Here is a 23564-nt window from a genome sequence, read left to right as displayed (position 1 = left end):
TAGAGAAATAAATGAAATGAGAAATAGTCCATGACAATTATTTAAATGTTAATAGAGACAATAAAAATAAATAAATAAGTACACAACCAGAGGCAGCGGCACCACCAGGGATTTTGGTCCCCATGAAAAGATAATACATTGGGCCCCACCACCCCACCACCACAGGCCACACCAACCCTGTGCAATGGCTGTTACCACACCTCCAAAACCCAATCAACCCATTTAAAGCTTTAAATAACCACCTTTGCAGGTTTGCAACTCTCTCTTAGTCCAATACTTACTATACAATATTTACTGATGGTGAGCTGTGAAAATATAACACTTTGCAGACATACATTCAAAATTTTGCATATGTGGAATTCACTATTTGATGCAAGACTGATACCCTCTATAAGAAACGTGCTAAAGACCTAACTTAAATATAACTTAAATATACATTAACCTCTTCAATTAAAATAAATTAACATTATCATCTATAGAATGATATATAACAAACAAAAGAATAAAATCAGCAGCAGATTTTTGAAGTATACAAACCAACTGAGCATACCACCAATTCTTATCATTGGAAAGGATTTAATCATTTTTCTTTTTTTCCTATTAATAAAAAAAGAAATTCCCACTGATCCCCTGCAGTTAAACCGTCAGTTTTATTAGTAAGTAGTAAATAAATGATCCTATTAATGATGATAGGTTAATAATTTAATATTGAAATTAGTGTACCTAATGTTCTAATATATTTGGGGGGGGCCTGTTAGTCAAGGGCTCTCAGAATCGTCCTAAAATGTTTCCTATAGGGAAACAAATTGTGAAAGCCAAATAAGCAATGATAAAACCAGCGGGCTTGTTAGTTTGCACTGAAGCGGAACTCCATTCAGTTGTATTTTAACACGTCAGCCGTACGCGCCGGACGGATTTACACGTTACACACGCGGCACTTCCTGATTCTCCTGTGTTGATTTTCACCGATGTAACCAGTTTTTTTTTAAGTCAAACGGTAGTCACTTTCTCGTGTTTCTCTCCGTTAATAAAAAGCCATCAGTTCTCGTTTGAATAAACATAGAGTCAAATCGATTTCGCTTTGATTGTTCAGTAATTCAGCCGTTTGATTTCTGCTGTTTGAATTGGCATGTTGTTGCTTTTACTGTCATCGTCACCAGGTATGCATGCGCTCATACATGGCTTATGTGATTTCACTATCGTTTTTTCATCTCATGCATATGCTTTGTATTTTCCCTTATTTGCCTGCTGTTTTTTTGTAAAGAGTCTTTTTAAGCGAGGATGTCCTGAATGTTAATGTGACAGCTGCTAACTTCAGTTGACGTCACTTAATTGATTAATCTTGCCAAATAGTGATGCTTTTAGCAAGTGTGGACACACTGCAGACAGTTTGTCTCTTTTCCTTGTCTATAGTATATAAACTACAAAGTGTTATAAATTATGGGCCCTCAATTTCAATCAAAATAATCGTGGCATTTTCACTTTCACCTGTCACCATGGCATTGACTTTAAAGCACAATTTTTCATATCTTTTCAAAATGATTGCATGTTTTCTGCCTGTATGTGCTCCATTTCCCCCTGTGTTACACAGACTGGGCTGTAGAGTGTCCACACAGTCTTTACTGTATGTATTCAAGGAACCAGGCAAAGGGGCAACTCGGTCAGCTGTTTGTATGGATGAACAAGAAAACAAGTACTGTCAGTGTTTTGCTGCTTGTAGCTCACTGAATGTCTTTTCACTTGTACTATTTGCTGTTTGCAGCTGCAAGATCTGAATGACACAAACCTGTGTATTCATTATTGTATTGTGCATTATACTTTCTTTCCATTTGTATATTGTATTTCCATCACTGTGATTGTGCAGGTAGTCAGCAGTCAGTTTAACCTCTTTCTGTTTCAAGAGTTCCCTTTTATCCTCCTCTGCAGATTTGCTGAGGGCACAGCAGGTTTGATGCCCACTGCTCCAACATGGAGCACCCAGATTTGATCACGCATAAGAACGGGCGGCAGAGGAAGCCGGCAGGTGCCCCCCTCCCTCCTGAAAACATGAGGGACATTGACAGGGGAGACATGAGTGCCTCTGAGCCAGAAGTAGACGATGAAGCAGAGGGTCTTATCAGAGGGTCGGACTCAGAGGACAGGAGGCACCGCAGAGTCCAGCCTGGGATTCGGGGCGAGTTGGGGAACGTGTTGCTCCTTCTGTTCCTCTACGTGCTGCAGGGGATTCCTCTGGGACTGGCTGGAAGCATCCCTCTGATCTTGCAGAGTAAGAGTGTCAGCTACAAAGACCAGGCCTTCTTCAGCTTTGTCTTTTGGCCATTTAGTCTCAAGCTTCTTTGGGCCCCACTGGTGGATGCGCTCTACTTCAGCAGGTTTGGCAGAAGGTAAGAAGGACACCTGTACACTGTTTTTGCTAATGATTTAGTCTGTACACATTTTTTTTTCATTTTTTTCCCCTGATAATCTCAATGCCACTCTCCGTCTCCCGCCTGCTTCTGCAGGAAGTCATGGCTGGTGCCCACACAGTACCTGCTGGGCCTCTTCATGCTCTACCTGTCTGTAACGGTTAACTCACTGCTGCAGAGTGAGGGAGGACCAAAGGTGGTGACACTTACCGCAGTCTTCTTTATGCTAGCGTTTCTGGCAGCCACACAGGTAGGCATCCGTAAACACTGTGACACAAACACATTTTCAGAAAGATAAATACATTCAGGTAGAGAGATGGTTTCTCTCTAATCATCTCATGGCTCTTCCCTCTCTTCCTCCAAGGACATAGCTGTGGATGGCTGGGCTCTGACTATGTTATCCAGACAGAATGTGGGCTACGCATCTACATGTAACTCCGTTGGCCAGACAGCTGGCTACTTCCTTGGGAATGTTCTCTTTCTGGCTCTGGAGTCTGCTGACTTCTGTAACAAATACCTCAGAATAGAGCCCAAAGACACGGGCATCGTCACCTTGCCAGGTATCTCAGTGGGGAACCCCCCCCTCCACCCATCCCTGATTTACAAGATCTTTACAAGATCAATTTGAAATTTGCATTATGACTGCAGAATGAAACCTTTTCATATCCAATTCGTTCTCTTCTTCTGCTGCAGACTTCTTGTTTTTTTGGGGAATGGTGTTCCTGGTTTCCACAACGCTAGTAGCTGTCTTTAAAAGGGAGAATGAACATGGCAGAGGGAGGAGGAGAGTCCAGGAGGAGACAAAGGGTGTCATGGAAACCTACAATTTGCTGTTCTCTATCATCAATATGCCCACGGTCTTCACCTTCTGTGTCCTGCTTCTCACTGCTAAAGTATGTAACCTTCACTTGATAAGTATTTGGTACCTTTTGAAATATATACCTTGAAAGTGATACACTTAACATTAATATTTTGTGTTTCAGATGGGCTTCTCTGCAGCAGATGCGGTGACAGGTCTGAAGCTGGTGGAGGCCGGAGTTCCCAAGGAGCAGTTGGCATTGCTGGCAGTGCCCATGGTGCCTCTTCAGATCCTTCTACCAGTGGTCATCAGTAAATACACAGCGGGGCCCAGACCTCTGGATGTGTTCTACAAGGCCTTTCCTTTTAGGTTGTAACACATACAGGCATATAAACTCACACACATACACACGCTGAATAAACTGAAAGCTTACACATTGTTGCTGTGTGGTTGCAGGTTGATCATAGGACTGGAGTACGCTCTGCTGGTGTGGTGGACCCCGAGTGTAAAACAAGACGGGGGGTTCCCTGTTTATTACTACGGCATAGTGCTGCTTAGCTACGCAGTGCATCAGGTTTGGAATTTCTGTACTTTTCTTTACTATCTTGTTTTTCTGAGCACATTTATTCAAGTCGACAGGATCTTAGCAACACACAGATTGGAGCAAACTGCCTGAAAGAAAGATCATTTAACCCTCTGCACATGAACAAAAATGATCTATGTAAGCTATTGACAGGTTTATCACAATATGTCTGTTTCATTTTTAAGTATAATGTCCAATTTATTACAGTCACTTAGTCTTAAACAGGTAAATATCAGCCAACAAGTATTGAGAGGATTTTCTTTTTCCTCTATCAACAGCATCTCATTTCCTATCTCTGCCCCCAGATGTCACTGTGCAGCAGAGGAATACTTAAAAATCAGAGCCTTTTCTTTTTTTTTTTCATATGAGGGAGATTAAGTTGAGATCTGTTTGTTTGTCTTTCAGTAGGATATGAAAAACTTTTTTAAAGTTGTTTTTGTTTGAATATTTTATGCCTTTATGAGAGAGTTGACAAAAGAGAGACGACAGGAAACAAGAGCAGAGATGGGGAACGACAAAGCCACCAGGGTGCCACATGAAAAACATTTTTAACAAAGACGTGTTTTTTGGGGCCAAGGAATAGTTGATTGTACTGCATGTTTTTTTCTTCATCTCTGATTATTGCCATCAGACAATAAAGTGATAACAACGAAGTGAGAAATTTACAGCAAGTTTGAGAATTGTGGAGCTTTAACAGAAGTTTCTCATATTTCTGGCACCCAGGTGGCACTGTACAGTATGTACGTGGCCTGCATGGCCTTCCACGCCAAAGTGAGCGACCCACTCATTGGCGGGACCTACATGACGCTGCTGAACACGGTCACTAACCTAGGAGGAAACTGGCCCTCCACCTTGGCTCTGTGGATGGTAGATCCACTGACCTCCAAGGAGTGCCAGGGAGCTGTGGGGCAAAGCTGTGGCTCCCCAGAGGAGGCGGGGGTAAGTGGGGACAAGAGTGAGGGAGTATGTGCCAGATTGAATCGCCTAGAAAGTGTAAACTGACTCCTTTGTCCCTGTTCCCATGTCTAGCTGTGCGTCAAGGAGGGCGGCGCGTGCGTGACAACATTGGACGGCTACTACGTGGAGTCGGTGGTGTGTGTTGTGATTGGCTTAGCCTGGTGGGTGTGGTTAGGGAAGAAAATGAGAAGGCTGCAGGACCAGAGCCCCGCTGCATGGCGGTGCAGAATTAATCAGTGAGGACGCTCTTCTCATCAGTACCACAGACTCTTTTTGTTGCACCTCTACATATTCTGCTCCAAAAACAGCTCGGTACTTGGACAAACTGTATCTCCATCTTCATCCATCCAGTCCTGCTTTAGCTGCTACATTCAGAAAACACTCGCTCTTTCTCACTTCTGTCACCTTGGAAAACATAAATCTGAAGAAATATACCATCTTTGTCTTCTGTGGAGGTAAAAATCCCTCATCATCACTTGTGCTGACTGTAACAGTGTCCTTCAGAAAACTGAAACAACTGTTCATATTATTTAAGAACTTCTGTAGAATATTTTAATATGGTTTTTTTTTTTTGCTCTGAAACCATACTGCTTTAAATAGCGTAACCAAACCAGAGCTGGGTCAAATAGCACTTATAAATTATTCTCTGACTTTGTTTTAACCTGCACAGATGGCGAGATGGTTGGGTTTGTTGCATTTGATCATCTAAAGATTAAAATGGCAGCAAAAAAAACCCTCTTGCAATTTGAGTCCTCCAATATCCAGAAATCTTGAAAAATGTTTATTCTTTATTATTCCATAATAAATGATACTAAAGGGAAAAGACAGGTAAAATGTAGAAATGCACGTCTTTTTACTAACTGTATTTTCTTTTTTTTGAAGATTACATACACCTACTATTCACTTTGATATTTTGGCTGATGTAACAGGAGTATTTATACAGTATATAATAAGACGTACTAAGAATTACTTTCAGGTTGAGATATTTTGTGCTCTTAGCTCAAACTATTTTAACTGCCCCGATGCTGTTTAACTCAACCCATCTGGTAATCTGAGTTTGTTAAACCCAGTTTGGAGATTAACTTTGATTGCTGTTTGACTCAAATCTAAATCAATGTTCTTTTTAAAATTATTATTTAAATGTAATTTTTTCATCTTTGTGCCTTGTTTAGCTTGAATTTGAAGACATCCGGCAACAACATTTCAAAGCTAGTTTGAGCTGTAATTAAATCATTGAGTTAGGGAACTTTTTGACAACTTATAAATGCAACAGTTGAATTTGATGAGTAGCACCGGTCTTACAATATACAGTACACTAATATACAGTAGTTTTGTAGATTACACAAAACAGCACGACTGCTATCATTTCAGTTATTTCTCAAACTACAGAGTATCAAGCTGAGTTCACATTCCTTATGAAGACTTAAGTTTGCACAGCGTGTTATACATATTCTAAAACCTCAACAATGGTTGAATGAACTGATGTTCTTTTGTCTAAAATATCAAATGCTTTTTGTTGGAGTAATTTTACAAATGTCTTTATTTTTCCAGATTTTCTCCTGAAATCTGATCAGTTTTCCCCATTACAGGACCAATTCAGATCTTAAATAGCAATAGTGGACAACTTACTGGCAGCTTTTGGAACATCTCGATTATTAAAAGGGTCTGGAAGAGGAGTTATTTTAAAGTTGCAAGAACAAAACTACTGATAATCAAAATATCCACTGATAACAATTTACTTTTGGTTGTTTTGTTATTCAGCATATTTCTTTTTTCAGCCATGCACAAGTAGGGTTTCCTATTTATTATATTCCAAAGTTTTATGGATGCTTTATTTTTTATTATTATGTTAATGCGACAATTTATTGCAGGGGTCCTAAGTTAGACACTTAAACATCCACAAAGTCTGTCATGATCTGTATTGTTGATCAAGGACACCATCTGAGTGGGACATCAACACCAGCCACCAGTAAGTTTTTAGCTGACGATACGTTTATCTACTTTCAGGTTTCAGGGTGATGATCACTAAATATACAGTACATGTAGAAAGTGGATTTGGGGATTTTGGGACTTTGAGTGGCCTGTAAAAAAAAAATTAAAAAAAACTCTGATTGATTTTCCCACAACAGATCCTGGACCAGCAGCCTTGGTGAGACACTTGATAAGTAAAATCCTGGCTTGTGTTTTGCATATTGTACATAAAACTGAATGTTGCAGTATTTTCTCTAAAGCCAGCATTGAAGATGGAACTGCTCTGTCAAATGTAAAATGTTGAAGTACACAATCAGGGTTCATGTAAGCTGTTCTCACTTCATGTTCACATTGTCTTATCAGAAGAGGATGAGACACATTTTAACTAATGTTCTGATTTCTTAGGCTTACTTTGTAAACCACAGGTAAAAGGTCAACCATATTTGGATTACTGTAGTAGAAGTTATTTTCCATTGAAATGCACAAAAGTCTCTTAAACTGTACATTAAACTCACACACTGTGAGCAGCTTCTTCACTTCATTTTTTTTTTTGCTGTGATGTTAAGTGCACCTTTTGATTTGTGCCACATTTCTGTTATATGACAAAATTCATCTTGAGAGCCTTTTTGCTAGAGGACACCATGTTTGGTTTGATTTTCTTCAACAAACACAACTGTAGATGTGTGTAAAGTGATTTAGTGTTTTTATATTTTAGACTGACATTTCAGATTGTTTATTTAGTCCTTTAAACTAGCATTTAGTTGGTGGTGAACTACTTGTTATTTCAGTGACAGAACATGTCGTTATTTCAACATTACCTCATGACCTATAAATCACATTTATTTTAAAAAAGCCATTTTGTTTTATGTAAATTAGTGATTTTTTTTATTTTGCTTTGCACAATTTTTGTTTACAATTATTCCAATTCCCCAATCATCAAAGAAAACGACAGCACATGGCGATGAGACAGTGAGAAATTTAAATATGCTAGCAGCTCCGTAATGTTCTGATGATGAACGTGATGAATTTTGACATTCATAGGATGCAATATTTAGATTTGAAACAAATCTTATATGTAATAAAAAAAAATATATATACATATGCACACTTCCGAGGTCTCATCATTTTTTTCTTTAAGTATAGATGATTGTCACACACAGAAGACACGACGCGTTTTGTATTTTTTAAATTTTATTATAATTTTTCTTGCTTTTCAGGAATTCTAAAAATTCCCTCCTAAACAAGTGAGCGCTGATGCAAGAGGCTGTAAATGTTGCCCCAAGTTTATGGAGCATTAAACCCCACAACTGCAGACGGTGTCCAGATCAACTGGCGACACAGTCTCCATTATGAATTCACTCCTGGGGGGGGGGGGTTGGGGGGAGGGGGGTCAGATGGGGTCTGATGTCCCACCACCAGGGCCTGCAGACTCCTGAGGGGTGGGGGTAGGGGGGGGGGGGGGGGGGGGGGGGGGGGGGGGGGGGGCAGGGGTCACACAGAGCAGCACCGAGATCAGTTTGATGTTTTGGGGTGTTGATGGTAAAGTGAGTCACGCTATAATTTCATCAAGCTGAATTATGTCTGGTGACGTGTCAACTAATCCAGTGATACATCCCAAAGTGTAGCGTGCCTGAAGAGCGGATAATTGAAGGCTGGATCCCACATCAAATAAGCCATTCCACAAGTCATCCACAACACTAATGCGCCCAAAGAATGTAAAAAGTCAACATTGTTTTTTCTGTTTTTAATTTACGCTCTCTGATTCATCATCGATGTATAGCACAGTTAATGCATCCATTCTGTAAAACATAAGACATAAAGCTATATAGCAGAACCTCTGCTTGTCCGCTGCTCACAATGATAATTAATTTGATCTTTTTCGATAATAAACCTAATTTATATCATTTCATTCAGAGCCAGGAAGCATTGTCTAAGAAAAAGTACTGTCAAAATCTCCCAATGGAAGCAATTTCCTCACTGGCGCTCATTCAAATAGCACAAAGCACTTTGGACGTCGTCTTGTACAGTAGACTGACTGCATTTTTAGAGTAAATTGCTTGCATACTGTGTGATACATTATCGCCTCTGATTTCCAGGTTGCACAAAGGCTGTAGCTCCTCAAAAGATTTCCAGTCCTACTAGTCCAGTTCAGGAAGTTGGGGTCAGAAGACAAAAGGTCATGAGACCTGAGGTGTCGTGGTGAGATGGTGATGTAGTCGGTAGCATTTAACTGCAGCACACTGGAGTCCCAGACCCACGCACAAACTCCAGGCTGTGACAGTATATGTAGTGTGCAGATGTGCAATTCTTGATTTTCATTGTCTCTAGCATTCATATCTTTTTGCTTTGTTTCTTAAAAAATATCAACAAAGAAAGAAAGAAAAAACAAAAAAGAGTCAAGAAATAAACTCTCCTAAAGAGGCGCAGTGGGTCATAGGTTCATACGTAGATGTTCGGGCCGTTTGGCCACGACTGGATATGCCTGCTGCTTCATCTGAGCCAGGTTGATCCCGGCAGGCTGGCGGATGGGAAGAGGGGCCGAGGCCTCGGAGCTGGTCGTTATGTCCATCTGCTCTGGGGTGGACAGCTCCATGGCCTGGTCCTGAGGAGACTGGAGGACACTCGGTCCTCCGCCGGGGAGGAGGGCACTCCGGGGCCAGCAGTCCCCCGCTGAGAACTTGACTGGGCTGAAAGGGGACGAGGAAGGGAGGGAAACCAGGGGAGATGTCACAGAGAGGCATTTGTAGCAATAAGCAACTTGGCAGATTTGTTTTCATATTTGTCTTTTTTTTATATTTTCCAGTAACTAGAGCTGAGATTTGTGGAGAACAAAATTCTTAATTTTAACCATTAATGTGCATGATGAAGAAAGCCAAAATTCAACATGATTATTGTCATGACAACAAGTACTGTAACTACAGTTTGTGGACTTAATATGCAGTAAGCTGTTGTTGCTAGGGGTGTAGTCAGCACCCGAGGTTTCCAAACATTTCTGTATTCTGAACAGAACAGATGAAGGCACATGATCCACTGGGGCTTTAGTTGATATGTCATTATCACACAAATATGTAATCTGTAGGTTTCATTTCATTAGCAAAGGAAGAATTTCTTTGTACAGAGAAACCTGTTTTAACTGCATATGACAATAAACACTTTGACTTATTTTCTTGGTCTCAGACCGAGTGAAGCGCTACATTTGAATTGGGAAGTAAACTTACAAAAAACTTTAAGTCAACAATACCTAACAAAACTTGGGTGCAACAAAGCAAAAGAACATTATTTTTCCACCACAGACGTGTTTGTCTCTGAAGCTCCTGCTGCAGACTGGCTGACATACCTGAGAGGTGTTCTTGGGCTGCCCACGATCCGTCGAGGTGAGCGGATTTTTGGCTCAAATGAGAACTTTTCTTTGATGTTTTCCAGGACTGATGGAGCGACATACGTGAAACCCTGTAAGAGCACAGAGGGAACATTAGTGGGAAACACAGGTACTATCAGTGCAGAGCTAGTGGGAGGAAAAAACATTTATTAATACAAACTAATTATATTTCTCTGTTCTGCACTGTGAGTGTTACACCAGAACAGTGATCCAAGTTAACTTCAGCGGTTAATTCTTCTGGCAAAATGCTGTTGAAATACACCGCTGTGGTGTCTTTTTTCAAACTTGAACTTTTTAAGAGTGTGCCGATTGAGAGTCACGGCCTATTTGAAATATCAAATGAGCTGTGCAACTGCAAGTCGGTTATCAAGTTACCAGGAAGGCTTGATTGGCACTCTCACTGAGGGTTGAGTCATCTGGGCTGTCCACGGGTGTCTGACTGGTGAATTTCGAGTCAAACTGACTCACGTCTTCGGCTGATTGCTGCAAAGGTGGAGAGAAGACGAACACAGGTGAGGACAGAGGCACGGCAACATGAGTAGATGTGTCAGCTAACAGGATGGAGGTGTGAAACGGGAGATGGCCTGGGTTTATTTGTATGCAGGAAACAGCAATTGAACCCCGCTTTACTTACAAAAAACAAACACTTGAAGTAAAGCTGCTTAAGTAGCATCCACTTCAGACTTCCCTGCGGTCTTGACATCTGATACTCACCAGGAAAGGTTTGAAGGGAGGCTCCACTTTCCGAGCCAGCAAATCCTCCCAGTTGATGTGTCGAAAGAAGGGATGAGCCTATGGGATATGACATAAAAACAGCTATATGGTATCCGATATAAAAGCAGTGTAACGCAGCAGTGCTCAACATTAGAACTGGTGTTTTTTTATCTCTGTATTCACGTCCTCACCTGCACCTCTGTAGCGTCTCCTGCTCCCGCTCCCAGCCGTGATGAGGCGTTTCTCTTCAGCAACTGTATAACCAGCAGTCAAATGTTAGAATAATAAAAGCATAACATAATATTAAGTAAAAAACAAACGTCCGATACCCGTTTCAGGAGATCTCTGGCTTCTTGTGTGAGGTAGGGTGGGAGGCTGAGCTTGCACTTCAAGATTTTGTCGATGGTCTTTTTTCGGTTTTCGCCAGTGAACGGTGGCTGCAGTGGGAAGAGAGAGAGGGGTCACTCAAACACTGCCATCTCATGAATCATATTTTATATGATTTGTAGTAATAAAGAGGGAAGCAGCATTATTTTTATGTAAAATGTCAAACTGACCGCTCCTGTGAGCATGTCATACATCAGAGCGCCCAAACTCCACCAGTCCACCGCTCTGTTGTGTCCGCTCCTCATTAAGATCTCCGGGGCCCTGAGAGCAAGTGTAAGGGAGCACATTTGTATATGAGCATATGATACTAGTGAGTAAAGGAGTGAGGGAGAAAATGAGAGAGTACGACTTACATGTATTCGATGGTACCGCAGAAAGTGTGGGTGACCGTGCCGTCGTGAATGGACTCTTTACATAGTCCGAAGTCTGTCAGCTTTACATGACCTGCGAGGAAATGTAAAAGGTACAAAGCTGTTTAAAAGACAGGATTTTAGGAGAAATCACGTCAGAAGTTCAATGCCATTTTCTTCACATTCACACACCTTGGCTGTTGAGCATGATGTTCTCAGGCTTTAGGTCTCTGTAGATGATGCCCTTCTGGTGCAGGTGGCCCAGAGCCATGGAGATCTCTGCCAGGTAGAAACTACAGACAAAGAAAACATTTCATACAGTACACTCAGCAGCAAATTAAACTGCATCACACACATTACTTTTGGTAGCAGCCACATAACAGCATGGAAAAAAAAAAAACACACCAGGCTGTGTCTTCCATGAAGATGCCCTCTCTCTCCAGCTGCATGAACAGCTCTCCTCCTGCACAGAGCAACACATGTTGCACACTGTTAACATGGGTGCTAATGTCTCTAGTCCTTAAAGGTTGACTTCTGTAAATGACCTCTCTGGAGGAGACAAGTTATAAGAAGTTAAGAGTGTGTTTTTATCTCATCTATGTGTAAGATTTCACACTGACTCAAAGTGTGTGTTTGCACTCGGTGAGCGCATCTCTTGTACTGACCACTCAGGTACTCAAGGATGAGGTACAGCTTCCCTCCCGTCTGGAAGGCGTAGATGAGATCCACAATGAAGGGATGCTTCACCTCTTCCAGGATGTTCCTCTCCGCCTTGGTGTGGGCTGTGTCCTTGGCGTTGCGTACAATCATAGCCTGGCGACCCCAACCCGACAAAGCATATATCACCATTAGTCAAGAAGCAAGTCTTCCACTAAGAGCAGAAAAATTTATTATAACTAACTCATAGCAGGAAATGCAACACTAAAGTTTAACAAGGTCTAAGCCTTCTATGCTATAAAATGTACATTTGTATTCACTTTCTATAATGCTGCCAATAAACATGGTGGTTTTATATGCGCCCAGACAGTCCCTCCTGCTCCCTCCCCCCTCTCTGCTGCTCTTGCTGCCATTTATGTTTGCTAACCACTTCTGTCAGAAAGCTAAAGAGCAGCCTGTCAGCAACAGTGTTGTCCCAGCTTTGAGTGCTGGGACAACGACAACAGACGGAGCGCCAACAGGCAGACTGAGGCTGTGACAAGCCCTTTGGTTCAAGGACTCAATGACAAATGACAAAGAGGCCCTGAAAAGTCTTGACACCATCGCTGATTTGTGATGCAGAGATTTGTGCATTTAAGCAGACCTGTGAGGTGAAATAATGGCTACTGCTGCTGTTAAGTCTCAAATCATCACTGTTATGTCTGTATTTCCTTGTTTTTCATTAAGAGTAAATTATAAGCAGTTATTTTCCTCTTTGTAGATGCATCTTGGACAAAACCTGAATGCATTTGAATCAAAGTTTGAATTCCAATAATATATTTCCACTGCTCTGGGAATGTATGTTGCATATTTGTCCTATTACTGTTGACCTGCTAGGAGATCCTAACAGGTTAGAACAACCCAGCAGCTCTCCTAAATTGTGGTGCAGACAGGAGTTATTTCCTCAGATAAGACTGCTGATGAATTGCTTTCACTCCTAAAGGAAAATGTAGGACCACGAATGTGTCACTCTGACAATTTTGGGCAAGTTAGGACTGATTTCCCACCCTGAGATGCTACATAAATACAGGCCCTGGCCTTAATCCCAAAACCACCAGCGCTGCACATAAATTCCTGACGCTTTGCGACTGATCGACCGATACGACCGGCTGAAAGCTGGCAGGTCTTCAGCGTGTCACTGGGGTCATTTTAGCCAATAAGGCAGAAGCAGAGTGAGTATCAAGCGGACTCTAATGGGGCTGTGTAGCTGAGTGTTTTAAGGCTGCAGCAGAGGAACGCAGATGGCAATCTACCAACTAGCAGTGAAATCTTACCCCACCACTGGCTTCAAGGACAGCCAATATTTGCAGACAGAAGCACCATAATGTTTATTTGTAATAACAAGCGTGCAATGATGTTCACATGATACGAACAGGAAGCAGCTGTCAATCACTCTTAATTGATGGGACTTGAGCAGGATTGTGTATAAAGTAGATGAAGTACCTTTTTTAAAACTTTCATAGCAAATATTTTGCCAGAAGCGGCGCCAACAACTTTCCGAACTTGAAAAACCTGCACAGAGAGGAAAATGAATTACATGTTTGTCAAATGAAGAGTTAGAATAAATATTTTTACGTCTCGCTGCTTCTTGGGCGCCACCGTTACCTTTCCATAACCACCTTTCCCCAGAACCCGCAGCAGCTCAAAGCACTCCGGTCTGATGTTCTCTGTCCCCTGATTGACGTTGTCCTCCGATATCTCGATCTTCTCACAGTCGTCCATGTTGCTGCAAAGACACATTCGATACGTGCTCACACTTATTCAATCACATGAACACGAGCACAGATGGTAACGTTCAATACTTACAACTCAAATCCACTGCACTGGTCCATGATGTCATTGATTTGTGCCTGAGAGGAAAAGCAGAAAAGACAACGTGAGCATTAAGTGTTGCTTGTGGTCAATAATGAGTCAGAAATCAGTTTGATCTATTGACTTTGTTTTTGTTTTAGCTTCCTTCCTTTTTATTTTTTTACTTACTTCATTCAATAAGCCTCAATAAGTTTTAATCTCATAAGCACATTTCTATATTCCCTCTTCTTTCATCTGCTAGTGTTATAATAAAGCATTTATAATAATAAATGTTCTATACAAATAAATTGTTGCAATGACAGAGGTTAAATATGGAATCAAGCTAATTAAAATCTTAATGACATTTACATGTAAATGTACTTTGAGATGACATTCTAATACTATATAATACATATTGTCTGGCAAATGAATCTAAAATATATCCCTGTTCTGACTTCACAGGCACAGAACTGCTGTGATGTGATAATAACAAACAGGAGCTGCAGTGGTGTAATAGTTGCCCAATTCATGCAACATGTACATCAACATGATGCAAGAAACCTTGCAAAAAGCCCAAAAGATGTTAAAAGTCCTGTATTACATGTATATACAGTAGGGACCAAAAGTCTGAGACCACTTTCCCATTCAAGTGAGAGTATGTGAGTGTGTATGTGTGTGTGTGTGTTTGTGTGTGTATGTGTGATAATTGTCGCACATTGTAATGACTGTATCAATCTCAGTACTACTCCAGTAATAGCAGGTGATTATGGTTTTGTTGTAATTAGACACCGAGACTTGGCACTTGCATAAAACTGTATTTACAAATTGTTAAATTATTACTATTGTGAATATATATATATATATATATATATACATACATATACATATATAATTATTTATTGAACATGTCACATTTAATTGTTGCACATGTCACCATTTCTTGGTCCATATTTTCTTTGTACTGTCAATATTTTAAGTTTTATATCCCATTTCAAAACTATTATTATTCCATTCTGTAAAAAGATTTTAAATTATAAAATGTTTTGTTTAATTTTAGTGCTACTCTATTTATTTCATTATTATTACACTTCACGTGTTCTATTGTTATTCTCCTTTGTGTTTGTGGGAGCAGAAACCAAAACAAATTCTCTGTATGCTGCATATTTGACTAATAAAACAGATTCTGATTTATTATTATATATTAAATTCACAGTGTAAACCCGCAGCAGTGTGGTGCTGGTGCGTTTAAACTCCAGTGTGCACAGACACACACACTCACACACACTCTGTGACAGTCCTGCCAAAATAAACTGTTGCACACGGAGCCACATTTATCCCTGCAGCCGCTTTTTTTGCCAAGTAAGGCTTTGTTTACACAACCCGACATGACAGCACTGTGTTTTTATCCGCGGCCGTGTTAACAAACTGATCAGCAGCTAACGTAGAGAGACATGAAGAGAGAAGCAGTGACAGCTGAGTAATGATCGCAGCAGGCTGCGCTGCCTCAAAAGGCCTGAGAGCTCCGGCTGCAGCAGGCCTGCAGCCTCGCAGCTCGCCGCCGTGCAGACACACTTTCTGCCGGGACAACTCTGGCTTAAAGTACCTCCTCGTTCTCATCATCGGAGACGTTTTCCTCCGGCTGGTCCAAATCAATGTCAAACACTCCAGCCATGGCAGCGCTTCGCTCGGATCGCTCTGTCACACACCGCAAGATAGCAGGCAGGCGTCCCCGCACCTCATGGACAAACACACACCGCCGCCATAACCGGCTACTACACCGAGCATGCGCACTGCAGCGCCTAGCGAAAGGGGCGGTAACCTGGAAGATCTGGTTTCTATGGGATTCAATTTGTGTCGACATAATTGAACAAAATCTCATCAGCATCAAAAAAAAAAAAAAAAAAAAAAAAAAAAAAAAAAAGAAAAAAGAAAAGAATTGAAAGTGAAAGGACTTCTTCTTTCTAACTTACAATAAAACTTTTGTGTCAAGTCAAATTTATTTATAAAGGACATTAGACTCAATGTGCTTCAAGATAAAAAGCAATAAATAACAGGCAAAGATCACACATCTCATAAACATAAGATAATATAAAAACATATGAGATAAGAAGGTGTTATTATTAAAAAGGGAATAATAATAATAATAATAATAATAATAATAATAATAATAATAATAATGATGATGATGATGCTGATTCTAAAATAAAAGTTTTACCTGTTAACCTGCAAACCTAACTAAGAGCTTGTGAAAAAAAGATGTGTTTTTAGTTAAGAAGACACTGCTGTAGAGACCTCATTTCATGTGGTAGAGAATTCAGAGAGTACGAACATAATGACTGAACCTTTGTGGTCACTTTTTTCCAGTTTTGCTGCTTAATTTTTCAGGTGTGGTTCAGAATTTTTCAGTTTCAGTTCTGCCACCAAGTGTATTTTACAGGGCTGCGTCCCCATTAACCAGTTACTTTTGAAGGGACAGGTCAATAGTAAGTTGTTGCACTTTAAGACAATTAAAACTGAAAACTTCTGAACAGAAAGATAAGATAAGATAAGATAAAATTACACTTTATTGATCCCCCAAGAGAGGACATTTGTGATGTCACAGCAGCAAAGATAGACAGCATAACGAAAGTAACCATCAACAACAACAAGATAAAGTGCATGTAATGGGAGGGGGGAGGGGGGGTCCAGACACTGTTGTACAGACTGATAGTCTGATGGCTGTTGGCACAAAGGAACACCTGAGCTGCCCTGTTTTGCACCTGGGGAGAGTAAGCCTCAGCCACAGCTCCTCATAGAGGGGATGGGAGGGATTTCCCAGGATCTTATTGATTTTTTCCGTCGTCTTCCTCTCTGCCACTGCCTCCAGACTGTGCAGCGTCAGTCCAAACACAGTGCTAGCCTTCCTCACAAGCTTGTTGAGGCTGTACAGCTCCCCAGCCTTGATTCCACCTCCCCAGCACACCACAGCAAAAAATATGTGCTGGCCACCATCGACTGAAAAGTTCCCCCTCCAAAGGGTCACCAGATAAATCTGAGGGGTCATGGGATGATAAATGGGAGAGGAAAGAAGAAAAAACAAAGTTCTGGTACACAAATCTGTTTTCAGTTTTTGGACTTTTTCTCTAATCTTTGATTTTTGGTGAAATATTGGATCATTTGAATATTATTGAAATGAAAGCACGTGAGAAGTGAAATCACTATTTGGTGGAGCTGTTAACAACTCATAGACATCTGAAATGTGACACCGACTACACACTGCTTTCTGTAAGACGTCAACAGCCAAAAAGGTTAGAAACCACTGGTTTCATCTTTAACAAGGTGTTGTATTTAAAAGTTTGTTATATTATCTTTTGTGTCAAATCTTCATCTGAAAAGTAACTAAAGCTGTCAAATAAATGTTGTGGAGTGGAAAGAACAATATTTCCCTCTGAAATGTAGTGGAGTGGAAGTATAAAGTAGCATCAAATGGAAATACTCAAGTAAAGTACAAGCTCAAAATTATACTTACGTAGCCTACAGTACCTGAGTAAATGTACTTAGTTACTTTCCACCACTGGTTATAGAGTGAACAATGTCATGAATGGGATCACTTTTGCACTGTGAAGCTGTTACAGTCCAGCAGGTGGCGGTAATGCAACACATATGATACCAGCCGCCATAAAATTCAACAGAAGTAGAAGAAGAACTTCCGGTGGCGGCAGTTCATAAACACAACTATAGAAACTGTCGGCTCGGTGGCTGCAGTCATGAAGTGTTTGATCCAGATCGTGGATTCAACAGGGAGCAGCAGACTGTCTGGTCTCACAGTCTGATCGGGAGACTGGAGTCTTGTTCTTCACCTGGGTGTAAACATGTCAGTAGTAACAGTTCAGCTCGGTCAGTGCGGTAACCAGGTGGGTCAGGAGCTGTTTGACATCATCTGCAGTGATGCTCAGGAGCCGCAGAGGAAAACGTACAGTACAGCCAGCTGTGAGAGGTTCTTCCATCAAACTACACAGGGAGGTGAGATCCTCTTCTCTACTCCCCTCTCTGGATTGTGTTGTGACTTTCTATACTGTGCATGTGTTTATGTGTCAATTATTAGGAGTCTAAACGATTAGTTGATTGATAGAGGATCAATTGGTTTTTGATAATTAATTGTTAAAGCCATTTCTCAAGCAAAATGACACTGGTTCATAAGTTTCCAGCTGTTCAAATGTGAGCATGTGCTGCTTTTCTCTGTTTAATATAATTATAAGTTGGACAAAACAAGCAATGAAAATCACAATGTGCATTTCTCAGTATTCGCTTGTTTTTTTATAGACTGAACAGCTATTCAAATTATCTAATAAATAATTGATAATGAAAGTCATCTTTTTAAAAAAAATTAAATTTATCAAGTTTTCTCTCCCACCCAAGAGGAATAACACCGAACACAACATGTACAGACATGGTCTGGACAATTAGATGGGATAGTACCACCATGATGAAAGCATTTAACAAACTGTGCATCAATATCACACATCCAGCCACACATAAAGACTGTGGAGTTTGTCCAGTTTAGTGTACCAGACTGATGTTTAGCTCGAAAGTCATCTCTTACATTCTACTGTCATATATTTTTCTCTTTTAACCAGAGCTTGTGGCGAGGGCAGTGCTGATAGACATGGAGCCCAAAGTCATCAACCAGAGTTTAACCAAGGCTGCAAAGTCTGGCAGGTGGAAGTATGGAGACACTTCATACTTCAGCCAGAAGCAGGGCTCTGGAAACAACTGGGCTAATGGGTAAGGAAACCTTTCATTCCTTCCTCTGTTTCTGTAGAATAGTGGAAATATTTCCTTACTATTTCCTCTAGAGCTGCAATGATTAGTTGATTAATTGTTTCGTTTCCAACAATTAAATTGATTGACGACTATTTTGGTAATTGATTAATAATTCTGATTTTGTAAAAAAAAAAAAAAAAAGAAAAAAAAAAGGCAAAATTCTCTGATTCCAGCTTCTCAAATTTGTAAAATGTCACCATGTTATGACATTTTATGGATCAAACAACTAATAGATTAGAAAATAATCAATAGATTAATTAATAATGAAATATTTGTTAGGTGCAGACCCAGTTTCCTCCACTACTGGCTCTTTATCCACTGTTTACTGATCAGACTGCTGTTGTTATAGTAATGATAAACATTGTCAATCAAACCCTATCATGTCATTTTGTAATCATCACGTCAAATCAATCCCAACTCAAGGTTTTTTCTGGAGCTTTCAGCTGTATCACACCGTCTTCATGTGCAGGTGGGATTTGTTGAGTTGTCATGGAGATGAATCTGTTGATATGTGAGCTCAGTAGCTGTTAGATGATTTCATCAGTGACACTTTTAGGACTTATCGTATGTGTTGGCCTTTAAGATCAGCATCACATTTAGTATTTAGTAGTAAGTGGATCTTGAGTTGGGATTATTTTGTCAAACTTCTATTTCCGATCTGAAGAATGAGCTGCTCAAATCAAGTCAAAAGTAACTTGTAATCACATTGTTAGCCTTGTGTATATTTTTACAGATGTGATCATCAACACAAATGCGAGAAAACAATCACCCTGTGTGTAGAAATGAATGTCAAGGGTGAAAAACTAATCTGGTGATGTGCTTCTTGTCTCACATTAGGTTTTGCGTCCACGGTCCTTGTCACAGGGAAGCGGTGGAGGAGTTGGTGAGGCGAGAGGTGGAGCGCTGTGACAGACTGGCTGGGCTCATGGCCATGATGAGTGTAGCAGGGGGGACGGGGTCTGGAGTTGGCACCTATGTTACTCAGTGTCTCCGAGACATTTACCCCAAATCCTTCATCCTCAACCACCTCACCTGGCCGTACGGGACTGGGGAGGTATGGAGACGGCTGTCAGTGTGCTCAACTATTGACTTATTGTCTTATTTGTTAGCATTGCTATTAGCTTTTTCTCTTATTCTGTTCTTTCAGAATCAGAATCATCATTATTGGCCAAGTACGTGTATGCATACAAGGAATTTGACTCTGGTTTAGTGGCTCTCAATCTACTTACACACAACAATCATCAGAGAGATACACAAGGACAACAAGCCCAACATATAATAATTAAACATAGACATTGGGGCAGGGCAATATATCGATATTGTGATATGAGACTAGATATCATCTTAGATTTTGGATATCATAATATTGTGATATGGTGTAAGTGTTGTCTTTTCCTGTTTTAAAGGCTGCATTATAGTAAAGTGAAGACTGTTCTAGATTATTTATCAAGAATCTCATTGTGTAAATGTTTTGTGAAAGCACCAATAGTCATCCCTACCATATTGTCGCAATGGTATTTGGTCAAATATATTGTGATATTTGATTTTGTCCACATGATAAACATATCACTATTATGTACAAACAAGTGGGTGTAAAAATAGATACATAAATATAAAAAGAAGAAGTGGACAACAACATACAGCGTCTATGTACATGTGAAACTATAAACAGGATACAAATAGCGTAAAGGTGTTAAGAGTGCAAGGAGTGCTAAAAAAAAGTGATGTGGTCATGTGCAGTATATGCAGCCTGCTCAAATATACAGTAATGAATGAAATGTCTATATGTAATTGCATGCTTTCAGGTGATTGTCCAGAACTACAACTCTGTGCTGACGCTGGCACACCTCTACCAGCTGTCAGACGCCATCCTGGTGCACGAGAACGACACGGTGCACAGGATCTGCAGTCAGCTGCTCAACATCAAACAAATCTCCTTCAGCGACGTCAACAGGGTTATCGCTCAGCAGCTGGGCGGCATCCTGCAGCCCGCACTCACTGCCGACTCCCATGGAGTCTACAGCAGAAATCCTCTGGGTGAGAAAGGGCAACACACACACACACATATACACACACACACACACACACACACATATATCAGGCCATGGTCACTTTTGGGGACATTACATAGACTTGAATTCATTTCCTGGAGACTTAACCTAACCCTAACCCTAACCATAATCACTACTTGCCAAACTCAAACAATAACCACTGACCCAAAGATCAGCTTTTTCCAAATGGGGGACATGGCTTTTGTCACCAGTTGCACAAACCATCTCCAATTAACTGGTCCTAAGTCTGAAATTTGTCTCCAAAAGTAGCCTATGACGGACTACACATACACACACGGCAGCTTCCCACAGGGCTGGATTTCCTGGAATATTATGGGATAATAACAGCCATTCCCTAAACAAAGTAAATAGTAAATTCTTAAATAGTTTGTTTGACAGCAAAAAAGCAGAATGCATTTTGTAGCTTGTGTCACACATTAACACATCTGGAACCCAGATGGTTCAATTAATCAGAAAAATGATGTTAACTGTACAAATATGACCATGAGACTCATCGTACATAGCAGTTAGTATCTATTCTGTTTTCAATTAGTAGTTATTGTAATTTGTGATGTTTTACAGTGTTTTTTTTACACAGTCCCTTACAAATACATTTAATAACAAAAATTGTAGATCTCAAGTGAAAAAGGAAATTAAATTTGACACATTCATTGTTTATTGTTGTTATTGTGAATGATAATCTATTTTGAGATCATCCTGACAAAATTATGAAATTTAAAAAACACTATGGAAAAAAAACTAATAACTAGATAAAGGAAAAGCTACTTAGATAAAATATAACAATAAGGAAATTCATTTTAAGATATTTCAGTTTTAATTACCACGTTCTGTCCGGTTGAACATTTTATTAGATGATTTCCGATTGCTTACTGTAAACCACTATCACAAGCCAGCACTTCTTATCCTTTATGATGACATTTTTGATTTCTCTCAGGTGAGCTGGTGAGCGCTCTTGTATGCCACCCAGAGTACAAGCTGCTCAGTGTGTGTACCATCCCTCAGATGCCCAGTTCCTCCATAGCGTACAGCACGTTCAGCTGGCCAGGTCTGCTCAAACACCTGCGACAGATGCTCATCTCCAACGCCAAGATGGAGGAAGGCAAGTTTTTCATTTGCTGTTCAGTTTCACTTCAATGCGTTCAACTGGATACTATTGCAAGTTAATTATTAAGTTGTTGGATACGCTTTAGAGGATCATTGTTGTTTGTTGTCAGGTATAGACTGGCAGGTGCGTCCACTTGCCGGCTCTGAGAGGACCAGGAGTCTCACAGGTCCCAGTTTTAACACCTCTCTGGCCAACCTGCTCATACTGAGAGGCAAAGACGTCTACAGTGCAGAGACAGGTCAGACAGATGGCAGAAATGTATTGATTTTATAAAAAGAATCAATGGACTGACTAGGTGAAGTCATGCTTTGATTCTTTTATTGATTTCACCTGATAAATGTTGAGTTGAGGGAACACAGAAAAAGGTTTAAAGAAGTATCAACTTTTCCATTTTATGTATTTTAATGCTTTCAGACTGTGCAGATCAAAGGATGTGAATTGTGTTCTGCTTACAGGCGGCTTTGAGGACCCAGCCCTCTACACCTCCTGGCTCTCGTCAGGAGAAGCTTTCAACTTGTGGAAATCCCCGGTGCCTTTTAATAAGTACGAAAAATCTGCTACGCTGGTCAGCAACAGTCAGGCTCTGCTCAAACCGCTGGATAACATGGTGGGAAAAGCCTGGAATATGTTTGCCTCCAGGTGAGTCAGTCAGAAGACAATGAAATGTTACTTTTAAGATAAGAATGTCTACTGTATACAAAGCTGTGTTTTGTAAAGATGAGAAGAAAATTACCCTTTTAATAGCGTATTTGTGTAAAAAGCAGATTCTGAAGTTTGTGTAGTGCACTAATAGATGACATTCAAGTTAAAGGGAGAAATAAGTGATCACTTTTGACTCAGTATGCAAAATATAATGCAAAATATAGCAGTCAGTGAATATGAACGTTCAAATTTAACTTTATGAGAATAGTAAGCTGAAAACATGTTTTAATTGACTCTCCTCTGTTTTCCCCAACGTTACAGGGCTTATATCCATCAGTACACTAAGTTTGGGATCTCAGAGGAGGATTTCCTTGACAACTTTACATCTCTAGAGCAAGTTATCTCCAGCTACAGTCAACTGTGCTAGTAGTGAAGAAAAATAAAGAGCACCTCCTTACCTTTGACTGTCCCTTTGGACTTGAAGTGGACAATAACATCATGTGGGACATTGCTGATGATTTATTAAAATGGAATATGTAAATAAAACAAATGGTTTATTTTAACAGTATTGTTTGGTTTACTGAAAGCAAATTTCTTGACTGAGGCACTTTCTTTACTGCAAAACTGCATGACGACACTTGTTTAATAAAAGAGTATATTTGCCTTTGCACAAACCACTGGTGGGACACCCATTCACTGCATCATCACAATGAAGCCTGCAGCAATTATAATTAATATCAAAAGGATATTCAGTAATTATTAGGAATAACAGCACTGCAAAAAAGAAAAGTTGCATACTTTCATCACTTTATTGTTCACTAATTTTACATAGTGGTATTTCCAGTATTGATCAGCATTAAATCAGAGCAGCACTAAAGACAGACCGTTGTATCCACAAATGGACCGGTTG

The 23564-nt window shown here is 40.3% G+C and overlaps 3 protein-coding genes across 5 annotated transcripts; 2 read left to right on the top strand and 1 right to left on the bottom strand.

Annotated features, from left to right (window-relative positions):
- Positions 1-909: 909 nt before the first annotated feature.
- On the top strand, positions 910-7816 carry slc33a1 (solute carrier family 33 member 1). 3 transcript variants are annotated; one of them, XM_042413764.1, is made up of 10 exons: positions 910-1160; positions 1592-1693; positions 1927-2384; positions 2502-2655; positions 2770-2965; positions 3099-3298; positions 3389-3573; positions 3661-3778; positions 4511-4726; positions 4817-7816. In XM_042413764.1, the coding sequence occupies exons 3-10, from the start codon at positions 1969-1971 to the stop codon at positions 4982-4984; spliced, it is 1653 nt and encodes a 550-aa protein (XP_042269698.1). In that variant the 5' UTR covers positions 910-1160; positions 1592-1693; positions 1927-1968; the 3' UTR covers positions 4985-7816. The 3 variants fall into 3 exon arrangements, with proteins under 3 accessions (XP_042269698.1, XP_042269697.1, XP_042269699.1); XM_042413763.1 differs by lacking the exon at positions 1592-1693; XM_042413765.1 differs by lacking the exon at positions 1592-1693 and having other exon boundaries at positions 914-997.
- A 628-nt stretch (positions 7817-8444) lies between these two features.
- rps6kb1b (ribosomal protein S6 kinase b, polypeptide 1b) lies at positions 8445-15839 on the bottom strand. Its single transcript, XM_042413766.1, has 15 exons — positions 15636-15839; positions 14048-14091; positions 13847-13967; positions 13685-13753; positions 12211-12358; positions 11951-12008; positions 11738-11838; positions 11549-11639; positions 11366-11456; positions 11138-11245; positions 11000-11062; positions 10809-10886; positions 10470-10577; positions 10053-10165; positions 8445-9402 (listed from the first exon to the last, which is right to left on the bottom strand). Exons 1-15 carry the CDS (start codon positions 15702-15704, stop codon positions 9147-9149), a joined length of 1518 nt encoding a protein of 505 aa, XP_042269700.1. The 5' UTR covers positions 15705-15839; the 3' UTR covers positions 8445-9146.
- Positions 15840-17699: 1860 nt separating this feature from the next.
- On the top strand, positions 17700-23217 carry tubd1 (tubulin, delta 1). Its single transcript, XM_042414738.1, has 8 exons — positions 17700-18034; positions 18649-18796; positions 19673-19889; positions 20641-20872; positions 21842-22006; positions 22122-22250; positions 22468-22651; positions 22976-23217. Exons 1-8 carry the CDS (start codon positions 17884-17886, stop codon positions 23079-23081), a joined length of 1332 nt encoding a protein of 443 aa, XP_042270672.1. The 5' UTR covers positions 17700-17883; the 3' UTR covers positions 23082-23217.
- The last annotated feature ends 347 nt before the right edge of the window (positions 23218-23564 follow it).

The sequence above is a fragment of the Thunnus maccoyii genome, chromosome 6, assembly GCF_910596095.1.
Source record: "Thunnus maccoyii chromosome 6, fThuMac1.1, whole genome shotgun sequence".
NCBI lineage: Eukaryota > Metazoa > Chordata > Actinopteri > Scombriformes > Scombridae > Thunnus > Thunnus maccoyii.
Note: the sequence above shows the minus strand (reverse complement) of the source record. Positions and strands in the feature narration are given on the sequence as shown.

Bases quoted from the DNA above. Each gene is read 5' to 3' on its own strand.
- rps6kb1b (XM_042413766.1), bottom strand. From the start codon at position 15,704: ATGGCTGGAGTGTTTGACATTGATTTGGACCAGCCGGAGGAAAACGTC. The intron at 12,359-13,684 runs GTACTTCATCTA...TGGGGTCGCCAG, and splicing joins CTATGAAAGTTTTAAAAAAG to GCTATGATTGTACGCAACGC. The intron at 10,578-10,808 runs GTGAGTATCAGA...CCACCTTTGCAG, and splicing joins CTCCCTTCAAACCTTTCCTG to CAATCAGCCGAAGACGTGAG.
- slc33a1 (XM_042413763.1), top strand. From the start codon at position 1,969: ATGGAGCACCCAGATTTGATCACGCATAAGAACGGGCGGCAGAGGAAG. The intron at 2,656-2,769 runs GTAGGCATCCGT...TCTTCCTCCAAG, and splicing joins CGTTTCTGGCAGCCACACAG to GACATAGCTGTGGATGGCTG. The intron at 3,779-4,510 runs GTTTGGAATTTC...TCTGGCACCCAG, and splicing joins TTAGCTACGCAGTGCATCAG to GTGGCACTGTACAGTATGTA.
- tubd1 (XM_042414738.1), top strand. From the start codon at position 17,884: ATGTCAGTAGTAACAGTTCAGCTCGGTCAGTGCGGTAACCAGGTGGGT. The intron at 22,251-22,467 runs GTCAGACAGATG...TTCTGCTTACAG, and splicing joins CGTCTACAGTGCAGAGACAG to GCGGCTTTGAGGACCCAGCC. The intron at 22,652-22,975 runs GTGAGTCAGTCA...CCAACGTTACAG, and splicing joins TGGAATATGTTTGCCTCCAG to GGCTTATATCCATCAGTACA.